The following is a 23,054-nucleotide window of genomic DNA, read 5'->3' as shown; positions in this document are numbered from 1 at the left end:
TATGTAGCATGGCTGTTTGTACACATGCGTCATACAGTCTGCCTTTTACTCTGAGCGAGAGGCCCTTTGTCACCAGCAGAGGTAAGGGCTCTCTGAACTTTGCCCAGCCTATTCTTATTCTAGCAGCTACACTTTCAGTGCACCCTTCTCCGCTACTAACTTGGTCACCTAGATAATGGAAGCTATCAACTACTACTAGTTTTTCTCCCTGGAATGTGGCAGAAGTTATTTTCTGCACATGTTCAGTGTTTATTGCTCCTGAACCACATACAAAAACTATCTTCCTAGTTAGCCTTCCTTTGATATTGCTGCACCTCTTATGTGTCCATAGCTTACACTGGTACATGTGTATATATATATATATATATACATCAGACTTTTTTCAGTTTTCGTAACAAGGCTTTGGTCAACCCAAGACTGCAGTAGAAGTTACTAGGCCAAGGTGCCATGCAGTGGGACTAAACCTGGAACCATGCGGTTGGGATGAAAGCTTCTTACCACAGAGCCACAATTGTAAAAAAAAAATTTTCACAAAGCCAAAAATCCAAGAAATCTTATTCACTGTGCCCAGCACCATCTTTGGAAAGTTTCACTAAAAAAAATATGTTTAACAAAGTCCTTCAAAAGAAATTTTGGGCTATCATTTACAAGAACACTGGCACGAAAAAAATCAACCTTTGTTTTTTTTTGGAATCTTTTCAGTGGATTCCTATGTTTTCGATGATGGAGATTCTGAATATCCCAAAACCATGTTTTCAAAATTTTCAATTTCCCCCTCGCCACACCAAATTTTTTTAATTTAACTTTTGCTGAATTTTTTTTTTTCAATCTACATGGAAAAATATGGAGATTAAGACTATGGAAAAAAGAAAATAATGAATTTCAAATTTTCTATGAGAAAACTCCAAAATTGATTCATACACTCCTCGCCACCCCATCCGCTGTCTAAAAGTGAAAATGAACGGCTTGCATGTTTGTATGTGCTCATGCAAACGAAGAGAGAAAATACACTAAAATATGCTTTTCATACCTGTCGTATACGTCGGTTTTGCTTTTTCGCTTTCAAGGTAAATGGTCCTGATAGAAGCAAACATGATATTCAACAATATGTTTGTGTTCTTCATTCAGAAAGAATAAAAACTTCATGGGATTTCATTCATGTGTATCCCCACTCTCCTAAATAAAGTTTGTATATTCAGAATCTACATGATATAACATATTCATAAAAAATTTCATTTAAAAATATCCATTTTTCTGAAAGTTATGATCATCCAAAGTCAGTGAGGCAGAAATTTGTAGCTATGCCTGGATTTAAGTGCATGGTGCCCCCAAAATTGACCATAATCACTCCAGATCATTTTGAAGGGCACCATGAAAAGAAATCTGAAAAATCTCCATCAAAATGGAGAAATTCTAACTTGTCATTGCTTCCTAACTCCGAAGTCTGCCTATATATGTATGTATGTATCTATGTGTGTGTCTTTGTGTTTGACACCCCGTCACCACTTATAACCGCTATTGCTGTACATTATTTACAATAGAGAGATATGTGTCCTCATCGTGTTTGTTGTTATCACAACGTTTTGGCTGATGTACTCCCCAGCCTTCATCATGTATTCTGGTGGAATTTCGAACCCAACCCATTATTTAACTAATATTGCAGTGTTTACATCCCCATAACTTAGCGGTTCGGCAAAAAAAAACAATAGAATAAGTACTAAGCTTCAAAAATAAAGGGTCGTTTCATTCAACTTATAATGGGAGGCAAGGTTCTTGATATCGGTTGAATATCACCTTCTCCCATTAATTTCTTGTTCTTCGTGTTAAGGCTCCAGCAGTCGAGTAAAGAAATATTAGGCAAAATGCAGGTTCTCAAACAGTTTTATTTACACTATACACAAGGGTGTAGTGCGTTTCTCTCTGCAGCCATCTCAAGCAGTGTGAATTCGTCGTTCTCCGTTACACGGGCCCATTGCCTCAGGAGATATAACAAGCAGATTATCCAAGAGGCCCAGCTAGTGAAGTGTGCTCTGCAAGCGGTCGCAGGGAAAAAGAGAGACCAAATCTCGTTGTGATCGCGTGCATAGCAAATGGATGCAGGTGAGATCTTGCTCCAGTCTTGGAGATGACAATGGCTGCTGCGAGATCTCTTCCAATATGGCACTGACTGCTTATGCCGCTACAAACTAAAGCCCTTCAAGGTGGTGCTCCAGCATGGCTGCAGTCAAGTGACTAAAACAAAGAGTAACTCCACAATGTCACCTTCCTTCTTCTTGATGAACATCCATCGCCCTTCTAAAGTTTGAGCATGTATGTTGTTATTTGGATAGAAAAAAAATTTTAGTGAATCATTGACCCACATTAAAAGACCCCCATTGAATATCAAACGTTTCGTGAAATTTTGGTATATTACTAGGCATAACTACAGATTTCTGCACCCCACCGCGACTTTGGATGATCATAATTGTCAGAAAGATGGATATATTTTAATAAAATGTTGTATGAATATGTGTTGTATCATGTAGATTCCGAATCTACAAAAGTTTTTGGGGGGAAGTGTTTTAGGAGTGGAGTAGGTGATGAATTTCAGAAAATTCACCGGAGTCTAATTCAATTCATCTTAACTTTCAAGAAAATGGATATTTTTTAATGAAATTCTCTACAAATATACCTCGGACTATGTAGATTCCGAGGACATAGGAATTTTTGGGGAAAACAACTAGGGGTTATTTTTGAGAACTGTTCCCCACTCGCGGGTGTTTCTGAACAAGTCCACACCCCACACCCAAAATTAGGCTATGTCCTAATATGCCACATATTCTATGCACTTTAGAAATAATTCCTGGGGTTTATTCCATCTAGCAGGTCATGCAACCACATATAGGCTTCGTCGTTGGTCTGTCTCAGTAATAATTTTGTTATTATTTAGCCTCAGATCAACCCTGATACAGCAAACCTATCATCAAAGACATTCCAGCCTTCAGCAAACCGTCTTTTTAGGGATAATCTAGGACATTGTGTACAATAGGCATGTGATTTAGGTAGGGGGATACTTTGGCTGCTATTTTTAGCGTGTCAAGTGTCCAGGTAGAGGTTCTTTCATTGGTTTGATTGCGTAATGAGATTTTTTTTTACATATAAGTATATATATATCTATATATATATATATCATCAGCAGAAGTTAGAGAGTAAATCAAAAGCTAAGAGTATTGATAAGTGTATTGGCACTTATCAAACACGAATTTGGCCATTGTCATTCTGTAACTTCTGCCTATTATTAATGTGTGTGTGTAGAGAGAGAGAGAGAGAGAGAGAGAGAGAGAGAGAGAGAGAGAGAGAGAGAGAGAGAGAGAGAGAGAGAGAGAGATGTAGATAGATAGATAGATAGATAGATAGATAGATAGATAGATAGATAGACAGATGGACACATTCTCATATATGTTACTATAAAAACATCTCTGGTTATTATTTTCAGTTTAAATTTTTCTGTTGTTGAAGATTCATCGTTTTGTCAATGGACCCGGAAGTTGTTGTTCGCAAACAGCAGCAGTAATTTTCTTCAACTGAACACACGTCATTGACTGTTTAAAATTACTCAAATACAACTTTAACACGAAATAACTTCTACGATGGAATAGATCCCTTATGTTCACATTTAGTAGCCTTTCATAATTGCAAGCCGTTCATTTTCACTTTTAGACAGTGGGATGGGGTGGCGAGGAGTGTATGAATCAATTTTGGAGTTTCCTCATAGAAAATTTGAAATTAATTATTTTCTTTTTACCATATCTTCAATCTCCATATTTTTCCACAAGGATTGAAAAAAAGAATTCGAAAAAATTTGGGGTGGGGAGGGGGAACTGAAAATTTTGAAAACATGGTTTTGGCATATTCAGAATCTCCGTCATCGAAAGTATAGGAATCCACTGAAAAGGTTTCAAAAAAAAAAAAAAAATAAAGGTCGATTATTTCGTGCCGGTATACTTGTAATCATTAATCGAAATTTTGTTTTCAGTTATTCCCAACACTGCTTGTAATCGTAATCTACACAATCTAAAATCTATCTACGGAAATTTTAAGAAAAAAAATAAGCATTTTAGGAAAGTTTTGGGGATAGCAAAGTCAGTTGAGGAGCCCAGTTCAGTAGTCATGTCCGAAACGATCATTATCTAACAAAGTAACACAGCTCATGTAACACGTATTCTACTCAACTAAATAAACATTAACAATGCAGAAAACAAAACTAACCGCACCACTGAACAAATGTAGCACACAAATACAATTCTGCACTCCCAAAAGACAGGAAGGTGGATGTATACTCGATAGAGCAGTAGAAGCTCGCGTATATAAATAGTGTATTATTCGAACTTTCAGAAACAAATATAGAGCATCATTCGGATAAACCAAATGGAGTAATTTAGGACAAACTTAAAAAAGATAACAGGGTAATTTGGAACAAAGAATAAAAAGTTTAAAAGGTTACAAGGGTAAGCTCGAATATGTGTTCTCTAATTTGTTCCAAATTACCCTTCGAAATTTGAGAATTTCAGAGGAGTGAATAAAAATTAAATTTTGTGTGTGTGTGTGATTCGATCAGAACCTCGGCCTCTTATCAATGACTTATCATACATAGGTAAAAACTTTAGTCGAGGGAACACTTCGTTGTTTTGACACTAGTACGTAGACTGGTACTTCATTTTAACAACCACAGAGGGATGAAAGCAACAACAGTGAAATTTGAACTTATACGTAAAGACACCTGTAACTAGTAAAGTAGCATTCTCTGAACAAGTTTAATAACAGAATATAATCTGGTAAAGTGTGACGTGAATACCAACGTTCTGGGCATAGTTCTTTCTCTCTTATCTGAAGACGGACCCCATCGAAAACATTAAAATTCCTTTTTCTCTTTCTTTGCGCCCCACGAATGTAACTGATTTTTACTGACCGTCACTACAGCCTTAGGACTCGTATTTTCTTTCATTGGGATGAAGTGTTTGACGAATAAATAAGGGCAAAATTTTGGAATAGTTGTCCTTCGAAGTCACATACATCATGGTAAAAGAAGGTAAATAACTATATAGTCACAACAACATGTAAAACAAAAACTTACCTTTCATCACGTACATCCCGCAGACTTCGATCCAGAGCTATCGTATCACTTGCAATTAGATTAAAAGCTTCTTTTGTAAAAACTTCTTTTTGTTTAGCCTCATCTACTTGCAATACGACACGTTTCCCTTGTTCTCCAGGACCTTTTCGATGAGGTTCATTTTTCTGATAAGTTTCGTAACGCTTTTTTCGGTATATGATTATCTCATCATGGCCTAATTGGAAAAAGTTCCAGTATACATAAACAAAAAGTACAACAAAGATAAAAGTTAACAATAATCTAACGTTCACTCTTCTTTTTAACCAAATCCGACGCATCACTAATTTAAAAAAGAAAAAAAAAACAGAAAATAACAGTTTGAAATTAAATTAACAAATGTTTATAATAACTAACAGAGAAATAACTTAGTTTAAGTTAATCGTGCATAATTTTCATAATGACGTTAATGTTTTCTTCAATTGTAAGTTAGCTTCGATTTCTTTCACAATACATATATATAATATATATATGTGTGTGCGTGTGCCTGTAGGTATGACAGCGTACATCGATTTTTCTCAATCAAAACTCATTGTCCCACGTTGGCATTCAGAAAACAACGCAACTGTTCGGTTTACGACGAATCTTCCGGACATTGGCGGAAATCTAATATATTAGTAACAAGTAAACGTTTGAGGTTATATTGGATATCCTGGCCCGATACCCTATATTAGTTGAAACTCACTTATATACAAGAGATTCGAAACGGAATACTATAATCATGAGATTTATCTTGAGTTGTATTTCATCTCCAAATTTATTTACACCGGTAACTTAGTTGTGAGAGACATGAATATTACATCTTTTAATTTGTATAACAATGAATCACCTGGGGCTTCTGTTGTTTGCACATAGCGATATTGTTGGGCACTAACTCGTCCTTCTTAATGTAGGCGTCAACAAATATTCAAAATCAATTGTTTCATACGTTTATACTGCACTACTTTTATACGTACGTGAACATTATTTCATATATACTTAAAACAATTAGTGTAGTTGTAAATATTGAATTTGGTGGAGATGGAGTATATGTAATCTGGGTATACCCCCCCCCCTTTTTAATTTTGTTTTTTTTTACGGAATCCTATGTTTCAGACCATGGAGAATCCGATTCTGGAAAAAAATTTTCAAAAATCTCAATTTCAAAATTTCGATTCCCCCCCACCCAGTTTTTATATAGATCCACAGGGTAAACCTAACCCTAACTCAAACCCTAACCCTAACCCTAACCCTAACCTTAACCCTGACCGTAACCCTGACCCTAACCCTAACCCTAACCCTGATCCCTAACCCTAACCCTAAACCTAACCCTAACACTAGTTTTGTGAGATTTGGCTGTTCTTTCTAGCATGTAAATAGCCTGCTTGGGGGGGGGGGTAATTGAAATTTTTCAAAAAATTTTTTTTCAGAATCGGAATCTCCATAGCCCAAAACGTGGGATTCCGTAAAAAAAAATTAATAAATAAGTGGGGGAAAGGTTCAGATTACATATAGTCCATCTCTACCTTGAATTTCATCAAGGTAGATCATAGAAAAAGGAACTGATGTGTTAATACGATTGTAATATTTTGTACCTTAAGGTAAACATTTCTCGATATTTACAAGGCGGTGAGCGAGCACAATCGTTAGCACGCTCGGCAAAAATGCTTAATAGCATTTCGTCTATATTTTGAGTTCAAATTCCAGCGAGGTCGACTTTGCATTTCGTCCTTTCGGGATCGGTAAAATATTACCATTTAAATAAATACTGACGTTGAAGTAATGGACATTTTCTTTTTGGCTTTCACTTTTCAATTCCTATAATTTTATTCCAGCGGACGTCAGCGATAGGTAGCACATAAATTGGAATTTCTCCGTTTTGACAGATTTTTTTTTTATCACGGTGCCCTTGAAATGATGGTGACGGTGGGGTCATCTTTTTCATCAAAAAAGAGTTTTGAAATATGTTTTGTTTTTACTTTCTATTCCTACCCGCCTGTCCCTCCCCCTCCGGACCGATTTTGTGGGCACAACGCACGATGATTTATTTTTTTTGTCCCAATTCATTTTAAACTTGGTGTATTGATGTAGTTTTGTATCCTAGTTATCGAAATGAAATTCATTTTTGTCATAAATTAATAAATAAGAAGTTAATAGATTTTAAAGTTTGCAACTGTGGGGTAATTTTAGCCAATCGTAAGCCAAGCTGTTGTCTGTTTAAAGCCACTGCATCTATATTCTGAACTTTCGTTTTTGAATTATCGTTACAAAAATGTAATAATTGTAATTTTTCATGCTCAATCTGATTTTATTATTCACTTATTCCAGAAAAAAAATTAGAAAAATGTTCACTCAAAATTTGTTACTAATTTGTTAACCCTGGGTCATCCACTGGTCAGACTGACCCTAATTCTAGCCCTAAACCCCAACTCTAACCCTTAACTCTAATTCTAACCCCAAACTCAAACCTTTAACTTTAATTCCAACCCTAAACCCTAACTCTAACTTTAAATCCTAACTCTAACCTTAAACTCCAATCTTGAACCTCAATTCTAAACCTAGTTTGTTTAGTTTTGTATTCTTGTAGTTTTTTTTTTGCAAAAAGAAAAGCAAAATTCATCAATTTCTTATGGGTGATTTCAACTTCCCCAACGTCAAATGGCCCGAAGGTCTCATACTCTCAGGAATGACTTATCGCAAGCAAGCACAGGTGGAATGCCTGCTCAACCTCACCAATGCCCTATTCATGGAGCAAACTGTTCTCAGACCAACTAGAGCGAATAACATTCTAGATCTCTGCTTCACGAACAATACGGACATCATTCATGATGTGAAAGTGACGCCGACATTAGTTTTGGATCACAACATAATAGAGCTGTCTATGTTTGGGCCAAAAGAAACCAGAGACATACAGCCTAAAGGAAGCACCCAAAATCTCTCCAATCTGAACTTCCACAAAGCGGACTGGAAATCGATTCAGAAAGAGATCCTCAGAGAGGATTGGCCAAAATGTCTCTCCACACCAGACATTGACATGAAACTAGAATGTTTCATGTCTATTGTGCAAGCCATAAGCCAGAAATATGTCCCAGAGCACAAGGCCAAAACAAATAGGAACAAGATTCCAAGGGAGAGGAAGATCCTCATGAGACGACGGACAAAAGTTGCAAATCGACTCAACCAGCATCCCAAGAATGGTCAAAGGTCCCGCCTAAAAACGACACTGATGGAGATCGAAAAAAGGCTGCAACAATCCTATGTGAAGGAGAGAGCAGACAAAGAAGCCTGGGTTATAAAAAACATTAAGTCAAACCCAAAGGCCTTCTTTCATTACGCAAAAGAAACAGCCTCAGTACGCTGTAAGATTGGACTCCTCTTCGAAAAGGATGGCTCCCTCACAGACAGTCCAACTAGGATCAGTGAGGTACTGAATGAGCAATTCAAAAGTGTCTTCACCACTCCATTGGAGCACAGACAAGTGAACAAACCAATGGACTTCTTTGCTACCTCCCCTATAACCAGTGAGGCAGTTACGATGGAATACATCAACATTAGCGAAGAAGATGTACTACTAGCTATACATGAAGTGGACACAAACTCAACTGCTGGCCCTGATGGTTTCCCAGCAATCCTCCTTAAATCGTGTAAGCATGCCCTGGCAAAACCCCTCCAGATCCTCTTCCAGAGCTTTCTCGCAAACGGAAGACTGCCAAGCAAGCTGAAGGAGGGAATAATATGCCCAATCCATAAAGGGGGAAGCAGAGCAGATGCCAAAAACTATAGGCCTATCTCTCTGACTTCACACATCAGCAAAGTCATGGAAAGAATAATCAGAGGAAAACTGATCGCTTTCCTTGAAGAAAATAAATTGCTGAGTGATACCCAACATGGCTTTCGACCAGGTAGGAGCTGCCTGACCCAGCTCTTACAACATTACGACTGGGTGTTGAGGCAGTTACTCAACAACTCAAATGTGGACGTAATATACCTTGATTTTGCAAAAGCTTTTGACAAAGTGGATCATGGTGTGATATGCCACAAACTGCGTGATCTTGGCATAGCTGGAAAACTTGGAGAGTGGTTACATGACTTTCTGAAAGATAGAAGTCAGGCAGTAGTGGCTAATGGAGCCACCTCTGTGAGAACACAAATAATGAGCGGTGTTCCACAGGGCACTGTCTTGGGACCATTGCTTTTTATAGTCGCTCTCTCAGATATGCCTTCAAGTGCCCGGATAGCCACTCTTGCAAGCTACGCAGACGATACAAAAGTCTCGCAGAAAATACAGAACTCCAGTGATGTTGCACACCTGCAGCAGGAATTGGACTCAGTTTACAGATGGGCTGAGGACAATAATATGCAGTTTAATGCTGAAAAATTCCAAGCCCTGCGCTACCAACGTCCAAAACTGAATATGAAACTTACAGAGTACACTGGTCCACAGGGAATTTCAATCCCAGAGCCTAAATCAGTGAGAGACCTGGGTATCGACATGAGTGATGATACCTCTTTCCAAGTGCACATTACCAGAATGGCAACAAAGTGCAGACGATTGGCTGGATGGATCCTGAGAACATTCAGAACCAGAGATAAGGAAACCATGATGATCCTCTGGAGGACATTCGTCCTCAGCCGCCTGGATTACTGCTCACAGCTGTGGTCACCCACCAGTCTGAAATTAACAGCAGACCTTGAAGCAATCCAGAGGAGATTCACAAAGAAGATTGTCTCTTTGCAACTGCTCAGCTACTGGGAAAGGCTGAAACAGCAAAGACTCTACTCCCTGGAGAGAAGGCGGGAGAGGTATGCAGTAATATACATCTGGAAGATCCTGGAAGGAATTGTGCCAAATTTTGGCATTGAAAGCTACACCAATGCCAGAACGGGACGGCACTGCATAGTGCCAAAGATCCCAGCAATGCCATCGCGCTTCAGGACCAGTTACTGCAACAGCTTGGGATTCAGGGGCCCACAGCTTTTTAATATTCTCCCAAAGAGCCTGAGGAATCTGCACAAAGTAGATGTAGGAGTTTTTAAATCAAAGCTGGACCTCTTCCTATCGAGAGTCCCAGATGAACCTACCTCGCGGCAGGAGGTGCAAATGAGAGTTGCTAAATCAAACTCCATTCTTCACCAAGTGCCACATATTGTAAGAGGCTCCCTGTAATAACAGTGTAGCAACACGGTGGTGCATCAGCATGGCCGCAGCTCTGAGCTGAAACTTTGAAATGAAAAAAAAAAAAAAAATTATTTTTCCTTTTTATATTGCCTGTTCCAATGTTTCATTTGTCTTTATTCATTTAATCTTATTAAAACTTCAAAACTTCTTACAATTTTTGTCTTTGCAATATAATGCTTTCGTTTTGTTTAATAAAAGTTATCATGTAGAAAATACCAGCTTCTAAATCCTGTTTTCTGATTAGGTAAAAATAATAAAGATCTTCAACATTTTTCTAAAATTTTTCTGTAACAAATGAATAACAACATCAGATTCTCTGTGAAAAATTACATCAATATACCAAATTTTCAATTAAGTTTAAGTGCAGTATTGATGACGAAACATTTGTGGAGTAAATGATGGGCTAATTCCACTAAGTGACATGTCATGCCTCTGTGTAGAGTATTTCAGGCCCTAACCTGTCATGGAAATTGGGGGTGGAGAGTATGCGATTTTTTTAATGCACCGAAAAGCTGTCAGTAGATATACTCTCCTTTGCAGTAGTTGGCACTGCATCTAACATGACCCATTGTCTGAAGTCTTGACACCTTCTTCGAGTTTGTTGTTCTACATCACTCATGAAGTAAATTTGAAGGAAGTGTAGTTGCTCATTTGTGGGTAACAGGGAAGCAATAAGGTGATAGACTTGCTCTTGAACTTAACTTTGAATGTTGGTGTAAATCCATGTTCAACTATCTCCTTAGATGCACCAAACGATGTCATTTGAAATGGAAAGTTGTATTGTCTGATATTGTTTAGAAAATCCTTTGATTGGATGGAAGTACCTTCCAGAAGATCTATAAGAGGTTGAGGAGGAGCTGATAGTGATGACAATTTTACCTTACCGCCTGAGCAGTGCATGCTATTAGTTTCATTTGGAAATTTTGGGTAAGTCTCATCTCCCTTATGTATTGAGACTCCATTTGATATGCTACAGTATACGTTTGCTGATCTTGAGAAATTATCTCGCTTGTCTTGATACTCCATTTGACTTGCTGCAGTATGCATTTGCTCATCTTGGGAAAGTTTCAATAAAAGTGAAACAATATTATAGTCTTATAAGGCAGCGAGCTGACAGAAACATTAGCATGCCAGGCAAAATGCTTAGCGGTATTTTGTCTGTCTTTACGTTCTGAATTCAAATTCCACCAAGGTTGACTTTGCCTTTTATCTTTTCAGAGTTGATAAATTAAGTACCAGTTGCATACTGGGGTCGATCTTATCGACTACCCCAACCCCTGCCCAAAAGTTTCAGGCCTTGTGCCTAGAGTAGAAAAGAATATTATAGTCTTATGAAAAGTGAAAGAATAAAAGTGAAACAATATTATACTGCTCAAAAAAAATATCGGAAGGATTGGGGAGCTACAGCCCCCAATATGGGCAAGGGCCAAAATTTGACCCCCCTCCCCCGAACCTTCCCTGAGTAATGAAAATCCTTCATGTCAAATTTGATATTATACCACTGGAAAAAAAACTGGAAGGGTTGTATAAGGGTGGGCTACAGCCCCCTACATGGGCAAGGGCCAAGATTTGACCCCCTCCCCCTAGAACCTTCCCTAAGTAATGAAAAACATTCATGCCAAATTTGGTGCAGATGGATCCAGTGGTTTGGCTGTGGATAGAGGAAACACACACAGTAAATTTTATAGCTATAGATTACAGCCGATCAGTTTCATACCAGGGATTTGACAGAATGTTAAGTAACAGTTTGATTATATAACCCTGAGCTCTTCAAAGATGACAGTTATGGAATCTTCAAAGATAGTGATTATGGAATCCATAACTGCCATATCTGAAGCATGCAGGGTTACATAATTGGACCGTTGCCTAACATTCCGTTGAACCCCTAGTGCAAAACTGATTGATAAGATTGGCTGTGATGGATATATAATACTGTACACTTTGATTAACATGTGTGTTTGTGTGTGTATGTGTGTGTGTGTATTTACATCCCACCACCGACTTTTTGGTGAATACATATGTACTAACAGAGATTTAAGTCAAGAATCATCCAAATCGAGGGGTCTCTACTGATGAGGCAAATATGATTTACTATGGAAATTAAGCTATGGTGCATAAATGCGCGTGGCCTAGGGTCAAACTGGAAACAAACTTGTCTCCTTGACGACCTTAGGTTACTAGATATGGATGTATGTATTGTGAGTGAGTTTAAGCTGAATGGGCCACAAGCATTCTCGTCCCTTCTAAATGGCTACGAGAAATTTATTTCTCCTAGCCGGCGTGGTGGTCTTATTCAGGAAAAACTTGGACGTGGAGGTAATTACAGTCCTTCTGGACCCAGAAGGTAGGCTGGTCATTTTGAATATGACACATGTAAGTAAACAGTCCTTCAGGTTAGTAGCTGTCTATGCACTGAAACAGTATAGACAAGCTGGTTTTTGCCAGGACCTGGAGAGTTTTTTAGTGACTTCAAAAACTCTAGTTGTACTGGAAGACTTTAACACTATTCTCGACGCATAGTGGATAGTGTTGGCTCGACCAATAGAAGGGAAATCCCATGCCTCAAAAGGCCACTAGAGAGCTATAATCTAGTAGACCAGTATAGACTGGATGAACCACTCGTTCCACAGTAGACATGGTCTAATAACGATGGTTCACTCAGATTTTATATAGATAGGATATTCATTAGAATTAGATATAGGGATACGTTTAGTTGTCCACGCTTTTGTTGTGTACCCTACAGAGATCACAAGTTTGTGACATGTAGGGTGTACCTAGTTAAATGTCATAGGAAGGGACCCGGGTACTGGAAGATGAACAAGTCTATTTTGACTTGTAAAACCTTCCGTGCTTGGTTTAAGGAGTTGGTGCAGAGGGCATTAACCGGCGCCATTATTAATAATAGGTGGTGGTGTGCCCACAAACGAACCGTTCTTTCTGAGACTATTAGATGTAGCAAACAGTTAAGCCTAAATAAGACCAGAATAGAAGGGGCTTTAACTAAGGAATTAGATGAGGCCATGGAATCTGGCTCTGCATCCAGAGTGGTGGCGAAAGCAGTTTTTTCCTGTCATCTCAAAGCCAAACATGAAGCGGGTAGAGTCAGAGCTAAACTTCATGCGGTTGGGCGTATCGTGTGGAGAGTCGGAGAGGCAGAGAAGCCTCTATCAAGTCTTTAATGGATGAACATGGACGTTTGATGGAAGGACAGGAGGAGATGCTAAAGGCTGGGGAGCTCCGAAGGGACTTGCTCACCTGTGGGTTGCAACTCTTAGCATAGGAGGCAGAATGCTGTGAAGGGTCAATTACGGCTATGGAAGTTGAAGAGTGTGCCAGGGACAAATCACCAGGGCTGGATGGTCTGCCCTATGAAATTTATTGTAGTATGCCGTACATGTTCAGGCACTTGCTGGCCTGCATCTATAACAACTGGCAGCAGAATGAGAGGATTCCCAGCTCTGTGAGTTGGGGAGTGGTGACGCTGATGAGAAAAGACCCAAGCAAGGGGGACCATATTAGTAATTTTAGGCCCATAACTCTACTTAATGTAGAGTAAAAGATTTTAGCCAAGGTGCTAGCTAAGAGGTTGGTGCGTGTCATGGAGAAACTTGTTGGCAGGGCACAAACATGCGCCATCCCAGGCAGGTCATCCCAGGGCAATCTCCATCTCCCGCGCTACACCTTAGACAGGGTGGGTAACTTATTCGGTAAAGGTGAAACACTGGCCCACTTAGACCAGAGTAAAGCTTTTGATAGGGTAGACCACCAGTACCTGGCAGCAGTCCTCGAGGTGGCTGGGCTGGGCCCAGATTTCTGTGGTTGGATCACTGCCATTTATTGCGGCATCAAATCTACAGTTCAGATAAATGGTAACCTATTGGTGCCTTTTAGAATCGAATGTTCGGTTCATCGGGGGTGCCTCCTGTCTCTGCTTCTGTATGTACTGACTCTTGAGACATTGCTGCGGTGGTTAGAGATGTGGTAAGTCTGTTTCTGCATATGCAGATGACCCCCACCATCACCAGAGGATGCAGCAAAGGATATGAGGCAGTGGCAAGGGCAAAAATTAACAAGGACAAGTCCATCAGCTTGCAGCTTGGCACTTGGAATGGCAAGTTGATACCGTCTAGTGTTGTGGGGCTCTGGATGGGAGGTCTTGTTAAGTTGCTTGGAGTCTGGTTTGGACCGGACTCCCAGTCGGAGAACTGGAGTGAGGTGGCAGACAGGATGGCAGTCTTAATCTGGACCTGGTCTGGAAGGGCGCTATCCCTGAAAGGAAGGGCAGTGGTGGTGCAGGTGTATATTTAATCTGTTATCACCTACCATCTGACCATTCTCCCTTGCTCTGATTCATGGCTAAGCAAGTTGGAACACCTTCTCTTCTGCTTTTTATAGAAGTGGGGAAAACCGCTTGTGAGGCGCTGCATCTGCTGCCAAAAACCACTTAAGGGTGGGTTAGGGATGCCATGGCTGATGATGCGCAGCCATGCACTGAGGCTGAGGCACCTCTGGCTCTATCTGGAGGGTGACCAAGTGGGGAATCCACTGGAAAAAGAGTGCAAACAAGCACTAGTGTTAATCCACAGGGTGGGCAAGGCTGGCAGTGGGAGTACCACCTTAATACTCTATAGAGTTCAAGAGGGATGATGTCCTAGGAGAAGCTCTGGGGCTCGATGAGGGCCAGCTAGCCAACCTGTTTCAAAGAACTTTCTGGGTACCTGGATAACTACCAGAAATATCTAACCTGGCAGTGCTATAGAAGTGCTTTACCTGTTCATAATAAACGGTCTAGAAATGGGATATTTGTGCCACCGGCATGGCCAAGGTGCAGGCAGGATGATGAAACCATTCTGCATGCCCTTGTACAGTGCCCAGAGCTTTCAGGCTTGATAGTTTATGCAGAACACATGCTGTTGCATCTGGGAAGAGTACAGCTATCAGCTGAGTCCATGATTGAGATTGTACTGCCACCTGGACTATCAAAGGAAGGTGAGGCATATTTTTTATGCACAATTGCAGTATTGAAAGAGTGTATATGAAAAACTAGAATGGAAGGAGTCGCTATGGGAACATTTATCTCTGGCCCTGGCTTACTATACTACTTCAGATATCATCTGAAAATCAAGATAGGGCTGGAGAAAGACACCTGTCATGAAGTGCATATAGGAAAAGATGGAAGGATGTGGCAAGGGAGTTGGGGGGGTGAAAGACCCTGCTTAATCGTACCCATTGTAAAGAAATACGGTGTAGCCATTGGACTTCTTGGCCAAGTGTAAATTTGTAAAATTTTGTAAAATTTTAATTATATTATTCATGAACATATCTTTAAAATACCATTAAAAACGAACTCATAAACACACTATTTGTTTGTAATGGTCTGTGTTGTCCCATCTATGTTTGATATGTAATTATCATAATAAAGAATCAATCTCTAGCAGATTCTTGTCAGGCTTTTTTGATTGTCACTTATTTGTGTTTGTGAGTTCAAATTTGTTATATATTTAATGTTTTATTGTTATTGTTGGAATTGAACTGTTGTTTATTTGTTAACTGTTATTTTCGCCCTTCAGGGCAGAAAAGTCTTAAATTCTGAAATATTGTTGTGAAAGTGACAACTGTGATTAGAACTGTGATTTTTCCCTTCTCAGGGTAAAAATTATTTTTTGTCTAATTTTTTTTCTTTTTGAAGGAATTTGTTTACTGTGAAAATTTTTTCTTCACGTCATGGATCACAATTTGTTTTTGAATGAAGATATGCCAGAGATGGAAAAAGGCGAAAAATAATGAAACTTAACGCAAGTGCAAACAGAAAAGCAAAGTTTTTCGGCTGCAGTGGATGGCAACATGATAACAATGGAAGTTACAGTGGCAGAACTTTTTAAATATAGGAACCTTGTCAAAAAAAAAAAAGAAAACAGGTAGTGATACAAAACTACTCCCTCCTCAAGAGGTTTTACAGAATATTGAGGCAAAAACTGTAGTGTACAAAACGTACAGTATGAAAGAAAAGAGAATTACAACATGTACAAGTGAGGTGATAAAAAAATGTTTGTTGCCACTCTGGAACAGAATAATTTATGTTGGCCGTGGAAGAAGGCATGCCACGGTCGAAGCTCAATTCACCAATGAAAAAACAGCAGAGGATTTATCTACAATGACCTTAAAAAATGAAGAGGTGATATTACTGCCGATGTACGTAGGCAGACGAACCGCTAAAATTAGACTGGAAGAAATTCCGGCAGGTCTCAACGTTATGTGGATAGCAGTGGCCATTACTTAAGGAAGAGAAAATGAGCATTCTGCAAATGCAAAAAGAAGAAGCAGAAAATTGGCAAGGTCAGTCCCTCGAGATGTTCATACAGGCCACACCCAAAGTCCTTGAGGGACTGCCTGATAGAGTATTTATAGGCAAGGGGCTAAGCGTAAGAGTCGGTGTAGAAGAACGTAGGCCGCATTACTTTAAATGTGGCAAGAAGGGTCACATTCGCTCAGACTGTAAAGCAAAGAAGAACGAAGCCCCTCCACAACAAGAGCCACAAAACGTGGAGGAGACAAAAAAAACAACAAGCAAAACAAACAAAAGTTACACAAGAACCCAAGGAAACAAGACCAGAAAAACTATACAGGCAACAATACAAACCACAGAGGGTGATGAAATGGAGTTTACCACAGTTAAATCCCCAAAAAGAAAAAAAGGCCCCAGCCCCAGACTCCCCACCCCATACAAAGAAAACATCCAAAGCAAATGCAGACACACAAAAAAATCTCCCAGACCACCCCCTTGTTAAAACCCATTTCCCATTCTCACCCCAAGATGCAGAACAAAATTATTTCTTTTAATGACAATAATAAGGTGCTTGCCACAGTAATCCAAGCTCATCATAAAGCTCAAGTGTATAAAACTAGAAAAGACATGCCACCTCACATTAGAATTGGTAGAATGGAGGTGGACTTATTCACGGAATTAAAAAACAGGTACCCAGACGACATCAATGATGTTAGCAAAGAGATGGGTGGCCAAAGTTTTATGGTTAGTCCAGCGACTACACTACAGAAGAAAAAGGATGGGGCGGAAGCTGAATTCGTGCAGCCCCTCCCCAAACAAAAAATGTAAATACTATTTATTATGGAAATTAAGTTAGGGTGTATAAATGTGCATGGCCTAGGGTCGAACTGGAAACAAACTTGTCTCCTTGACAACCTTAGGTCACTAGATATTGATCTATGTATTGTAACTGAGTCTAAGCTGAGTGGGCCACGAGCATTCTTGTCCCTTCTAAATGGCTAGGAGAAATTTATTTCTCCTAGCCAGCAGGAGAGCGGGGGCATGAGGTGGTCTTATTCAGGAAAAACTTGGACGTGTAGGTAAGTGTAGACTTTCTGGACCCAGAAGGTAGGCAAGTCGTTTTGGATGTAACACATGTAAGTAAACAGTCCTTCAGGTTAGTAGCTGTCTACACAGAGATTTAGTAGATAGGCTGGCTTTTACCGGGACCTGGAGAGTTTTTTAGTGACTTTAACACTATTCTCGACACACAGGTGGATAGTGTTGGCCTGACCAATAGAAGGGAAAGCCCAGGCCTCAAAAGGCTACTAGAGAGCTATAATCTAGTAGATCAGTATAGACTGGATGAACCACTCGTTCCACAGTAGACATGGTCCAATAACAATGGTTCACTCAAATTTTATATAGATAGGATATTTGTTAGGGATAGGGATATGTTTAGTTGTCCACACTTTTGTTGTGTCTCCTACAGAAATCACTAGTTTGTAACGTGTAGGGTGTACCTAGTTAAGTGTCATAGGCAGGGACCAGGGTACTGGAAGATGAACAAGTCTATTTTGACTTGTAAAACCTTCCGTGCCCGGGTTAAGGAGTTAGTGCAGAGGGCATTAACTGGCACGATTATTAATAATAGGTGGTGGTGTGCTCTCAAACGAACCACTCGTTCTGAGTCTATTAGATATAGCAAACAGTTAAGTCTAGATAAGACTAGAATAGAAAGGGCTTTAACTAAGGAATTAGATGAGGCCATGGAATCTGGCTCTGCATCCAGAGTGGTGACAGCGAAAGCGGTTTTTTGCTGTCATCTCAAAGCCAAACACGAAGGGTGTAGGATCAGAGCTAAACTTCGTGCAGTGGGAAGAGAAGGTATTGATGTTGCCGGATGGGCATGTCGTGTGGAGAGTCGGAGAGGCAGAGAAGCCTCTATCAAGTCTTTAACGGATGAACATGGACGAATTTAGATTGGAGCCTGGTGTTGCCATCTGGTTTCACCAGTCCTCAGTCAAGTCGTCCAACCCATGCTAGCATGGAAAGCGGACTTTAAACGATGATGATGATGATGATGATATACCCAAGTAAAGCACATAAATGTGAAACAAGGTGGGAAAAAATAGTACTTGAATACCAGAGATAGAGTAATATGCTTTATTAAAGCTGCAAAACCATCACAAAAATATTACAAAAAACTACTACTCAGAGTTTCACGTTCTCATTCATTGGGCAGTTGTGATCACAACTGCCTGATGAACAGGAATGTGAAACTCTGAGTAGCAGTTTTATGTGATATTTTTGTAATGTTTTTGCAGCTTTAATAATAAAGTATATATACATATATTTAAAATGGGGAAGGTTGGTTTATGGGATTACCTTGGGTTTTTCCCGTCCATAAAGGGTTTAGCATTTTGGCATATTGTCAGACCCCAAAGCCTGTTGGCCTAAGACCTCTTCAAAATATGGAGGAGGAAAAGCTTCATTACAAAGGTAAATGATTGGGTATTATCTCCCTTTGTCATTGGCCATCGATTTCCAGCTGTACTGCCATCTTGGAGGCCACAAGATGGTGGCACAGCCAGAAGTCGATAGCCAATGGTAAAGGGAGATAATCCCCAGTTGTTTACCTTTGTAGTGAGGCTTTTTCCTTCCATATTTTGAAGAGGTCTTAGGCCAACAGGTTTTGGGATCTGACGATACGCCATAAAGCTAAACCCTTTATGGACAGGAAACCCAGGGTAATCCCATAAACTGTCCTTCTCCGTTTTTAATATATACTGATCTACATCTTAGAGTGGGCTTCTTCTCTGGATTTATGTATTCTACAAATGATACAGACAAACACACATATATATATTCATATATATACATTATATATATACAGACAGGTGGAGGCACATGGCCTAGTGGTTAGGGTGTCAGCACCATGATCGTAAGATTGTGGTTTCGATTCCTGGACCGAGCGGTGCGTTGTGTTCTTGAGCAAAACACTTCATTTCACGTTGTTCCAGCTGGGGAACACATACGCCATTGAAACTGGGAAACCAGGCCCATGGGCCTGGCTAGGCTTTAAAAGGGCGCATTTATTTTTTGTACTAGCTATGGCAGTACATATTCTAAAATTGGAACGATACAGAGAAGATTAGCATGGCCCCTGCGCAAGGATGACACGCAAATTTGTGAAGCGTTCCATATTTTTAAGGTGCAGGACTGGCTGTGTGGTAAGTAGCTTGCTTACCAACCACATGGTTCAGGATTCAGTCCCACTGCGTGGCATCTTGGGCAAGTGTCTTCTACTATAGCCTCGGGCCGACCAAAGCCTTGTGAGTGGATTTGGTAGACGGAAACTGAAAGAAGCCCGTCGTATATATGTATATATATATATATATATGTGTGTGTGTGTGTGTGTTTGTGTTTGTCCCCCTAGCATTGCTTGACAACCAATGCTGGTGTGTTTATGTCCCCGTAACTTAGCGGTTCGGCAAAAGAGACCGATAAAATAAGCACTAGGCTTACAAAGAATAAGTCCCGGGGTCGATGTGCTCGACTAAAGGCAGTGCTCCAGAATGGCCGCAGTCAAATGACTGAAACAAGTAAAAGAGAATAAAAGAGAAAAGACAATAGATGAGAGCTAGCTATGCTCAGTATAGAAAACACATAATAGTGCTCAAATGATTTGAACTTAATCTCAGAATTCTTCATCCAGGGCTACATCAACAGCATCAAGACTGGCTACAAGAGAAATCCAGGTGAGGTGATGATAGAGATAATGATGTAGATAAACACATTTAGTTTGACATATAAATACATATATATATATATATATATATATATATATATACACACACACACACATAGGTACACATAGATATATATGGATACATATGACTACATATATTCATAAAGATAAATGTACATACATATAGATATATAGGAGAGTTGTAATGTCACAATATTGGTGAACCAAGGGGAAGTAGAGAAGAAATTCCAGGCATAGAAGCTAAACTTAGACTTGAGAAACCTTATAGTTTACCTCTCAAAGACTAAGGTTTTAGTGAGTACGAAAGACAGGACCCTTGTACCTTCAAGGAAATGGCCTTGCTCAATATGTAGAAAAGAGATAGGTGTAAACACCATACACTGTATACACTGTAATCTATAGACACACAAGAGATGTAGTGGAATCACTGGCAGACTATCCGAGAATGTAAGATCATATGCAGTAGATGCACTGGGATAGTACATACAAGCACACCTGAAAATGAGTGTCTTGAATGCCCAGGTGGCTCATTAAAAGTAGTTGATAGCTTTTGTTACCTAGATTAATTAGCAAGGGAGTTGACTGTTCTAAAAGTATAGTTGGTAGAGTAAGAATTGGTTGGAAAAAGTTCAAGGAGCTTCTACCACTGCTGGCTACAAAGATCTTTTCTCAAAGTGTGAAGAGCAGATTGTATGATGTTTCTGTTAGAATTGCAATGCTACATGGGACTTGAATGCAAAGGTCTTGAGAAGACTGTAAAGAAATAAAGCGAGCATGCTCAGTTGGATATGCAATGCAAGTGTGCACGAAAGAATTAGTACATCCCCAGCTCTTGACTCTTGTCACCTCCACCCATTTTGGTAGTCTGCCTTCCACTACCACCACTCATTCACCTTCCTATACAATGTTACAACAAACCTCCCACCCACCCACTTCTACACAGCTTTTGCCATGAAGGGTTACCTGGGCACCTTAATACCATTCTATGCCTTGTAGCTCTTACTGATCATTCCCCATCACTTTTTTTTCCATAGTTATGTGGGTCCTTTTGCAGTAATCTGCTCTACTCACTTATATTAATAACCTCATCCCCAAGCATGAAGCTGACCTACCATCTACATTAGGTCCATAGTCCTTCAAACTGCATTGCAGCCTCAATAGTGCAGGTGACATGAAAAAATTAACCAGTGCAGGCTATAAAGTGGTGGGCATTAGAAAAGGCATTCAGCCATAAAAACCATGCCAAAGCAGACATTTGGGCTTGATGTAACTTTTGGATATATCAGTTCCTGCAAACTTTCCAACCCATGCCAGCATGGAACATAGTGGCATGATGATGATGATGCAATAAAAAACCAATATAACATCATGTGGATGTGCAGAACTTACCTCAATAGTAACAGGATGTGTGGACTCTGCTTAGCAGAGAAAAGAATCACAAAAAATCATACTGTTTAAAGAGTAGACAGTATGATTTTGGTGCACTTTTTACTGTGCGGGTGAACTATAAAGAAATATTACCGGTCCCTGGCACATTGGAAAAAAACCTGCTGGTATGCCACATCAGATAGTTTGAGAAGCACTGAGGTATGTCATCCCGTTTGTTCTTTTTTCTTAAGATATTCGCCTTTAGTTCATTAATTTCCTGGGTCTCCCTTTTTTATATAACAGATTCGCCTTTAGTTCATTAATTTTCCAGATCAGCTGAAATTTATTTTCTGACAATCTGTTGTTGTCACTGTTCAGTGAGAACACTTGCTCTTTTAGTTTCTCATTTTCTTTCATTAAAAGATCTATATTCTGATTCAAGTTCTTCCTATTATGTTCCTGCAAACACTGTATATGCTTTTCTTTGATTTTGTGGAAAGATTTAGTCTCCTCTACAAAGTTTTGATGAACATTTTGCAGTTCTGACTCTACATTACTTTTATCTCTCAAACATCTTTCTGTATTGATTTCTTTTTCAGAACATTCTATTTCTTTAGCTGCTCTGGTGCTATCCTCTGATCTAGTTGCTCAGTTGGACAATGATCTCCTATGTCAATATGGTGCTCCACCAGATCTGTATAACCAAGGTCCACGTTTCTTGCAGGGAACACATCAGCATATCTCACCAGCAGCTGCCTCAACTGCAACACCTATGTATCAGCAATGGTCCACTTTACTACCTTGACAGGAATCGATCTTCCTTTCACCCAAAGCTTCATCGAGCAGAAATCCAGTTGACACCCCATAGATGCCAAGTAGTCCAGACCTAAGAGACAAGGATCCACCATGTAGACTGGAAGCATGACCTTTATCCAAAACTACCTCCTGACCACCAGCAGGCATAACCACTCCAGAAAGAGCACCTCTGGAGGCTTGACCATTTTCAAAATTTAGCACGTCATCCACTGTCTTCATGCACTTTCTGCACAGCAGCATGAAACTGTTCTATGGCCTTCATTCTCTCATTAAACACTTTCAGTTTGCTTAACTGTTCCTCGTACTTAGTAATATTACCAGCCAGCTCGTAAATGTACTGCTGTACTTATTCATGTAACTTTTCCTTGAACTGTTGCTGTTCTTCCACCACTCTTTTCACGAGTGTGTTCAGCTGTCCCTGAAGACGTATGTGTTGTGCTTTCTGCTCTTCCTTCAACTCAGTTTAACATTTTGTTCATGTAATATTTTTATAGCCAGAGACACCTCTTCCTTCACTGCCTGCACT

General features: G+C 39.7%; 1 protein-coding gene and 1 non-coding gene across 2 annotated transcripts in view; one reads left to right on the top strand and one right to left on the bottom strand.

Annotated features, from left to right (window-relative positions):
- The window catches only part of LOC106884391 (putative N-acetylgalactosaminyltransferase 9), a 114,824-nt gene extending 109,394 nt beyond the window's left edge, over positions 1-5,430 (bottom strand). The window contains exon 1 of the mRNA XM_089357362.1: positions 5,114-5,430. Within this exon, the coding sequence (XP_089213488.1) occupies positions 5,114-5,430 (317 nt within the window). The remainder of the gene's footprint in view (positions 1-5,113) is intronic.
- A 14,246-nt stretch (positions 5,431-19,676) lies between these two features.
- Positions 19,677-19,783, top strand: LOC128248790 (U6 spliceosomal RNA). The gene has a single exon (XR_008264954.1). It is a non-coding gene; the product is annotated as a U6 spliceosomal RNA (small nuclear RNA).
- Positions 19,784-23,054: the final 3,271 nt, after the last annotated feature.

The sequence above is a fragment of the Octopus bimaculoides genome, chromosome 9, assembly GCF_046866305.1.
Source record: "Octopus bimaculoides isolate indiv1 chromosome 9, ASM4686630v1, whole genome shotgun sequence".
Taxonomy (NCBI): Eukaryota; Metazoa; Mollusca; class Cephalopoda; order Octopoda; family Octopodidae; genus Octopus; species Octopus bimaculoides.
This window is presented reverse-complemented; position numbering and strand designations above follow the sequence as displayed.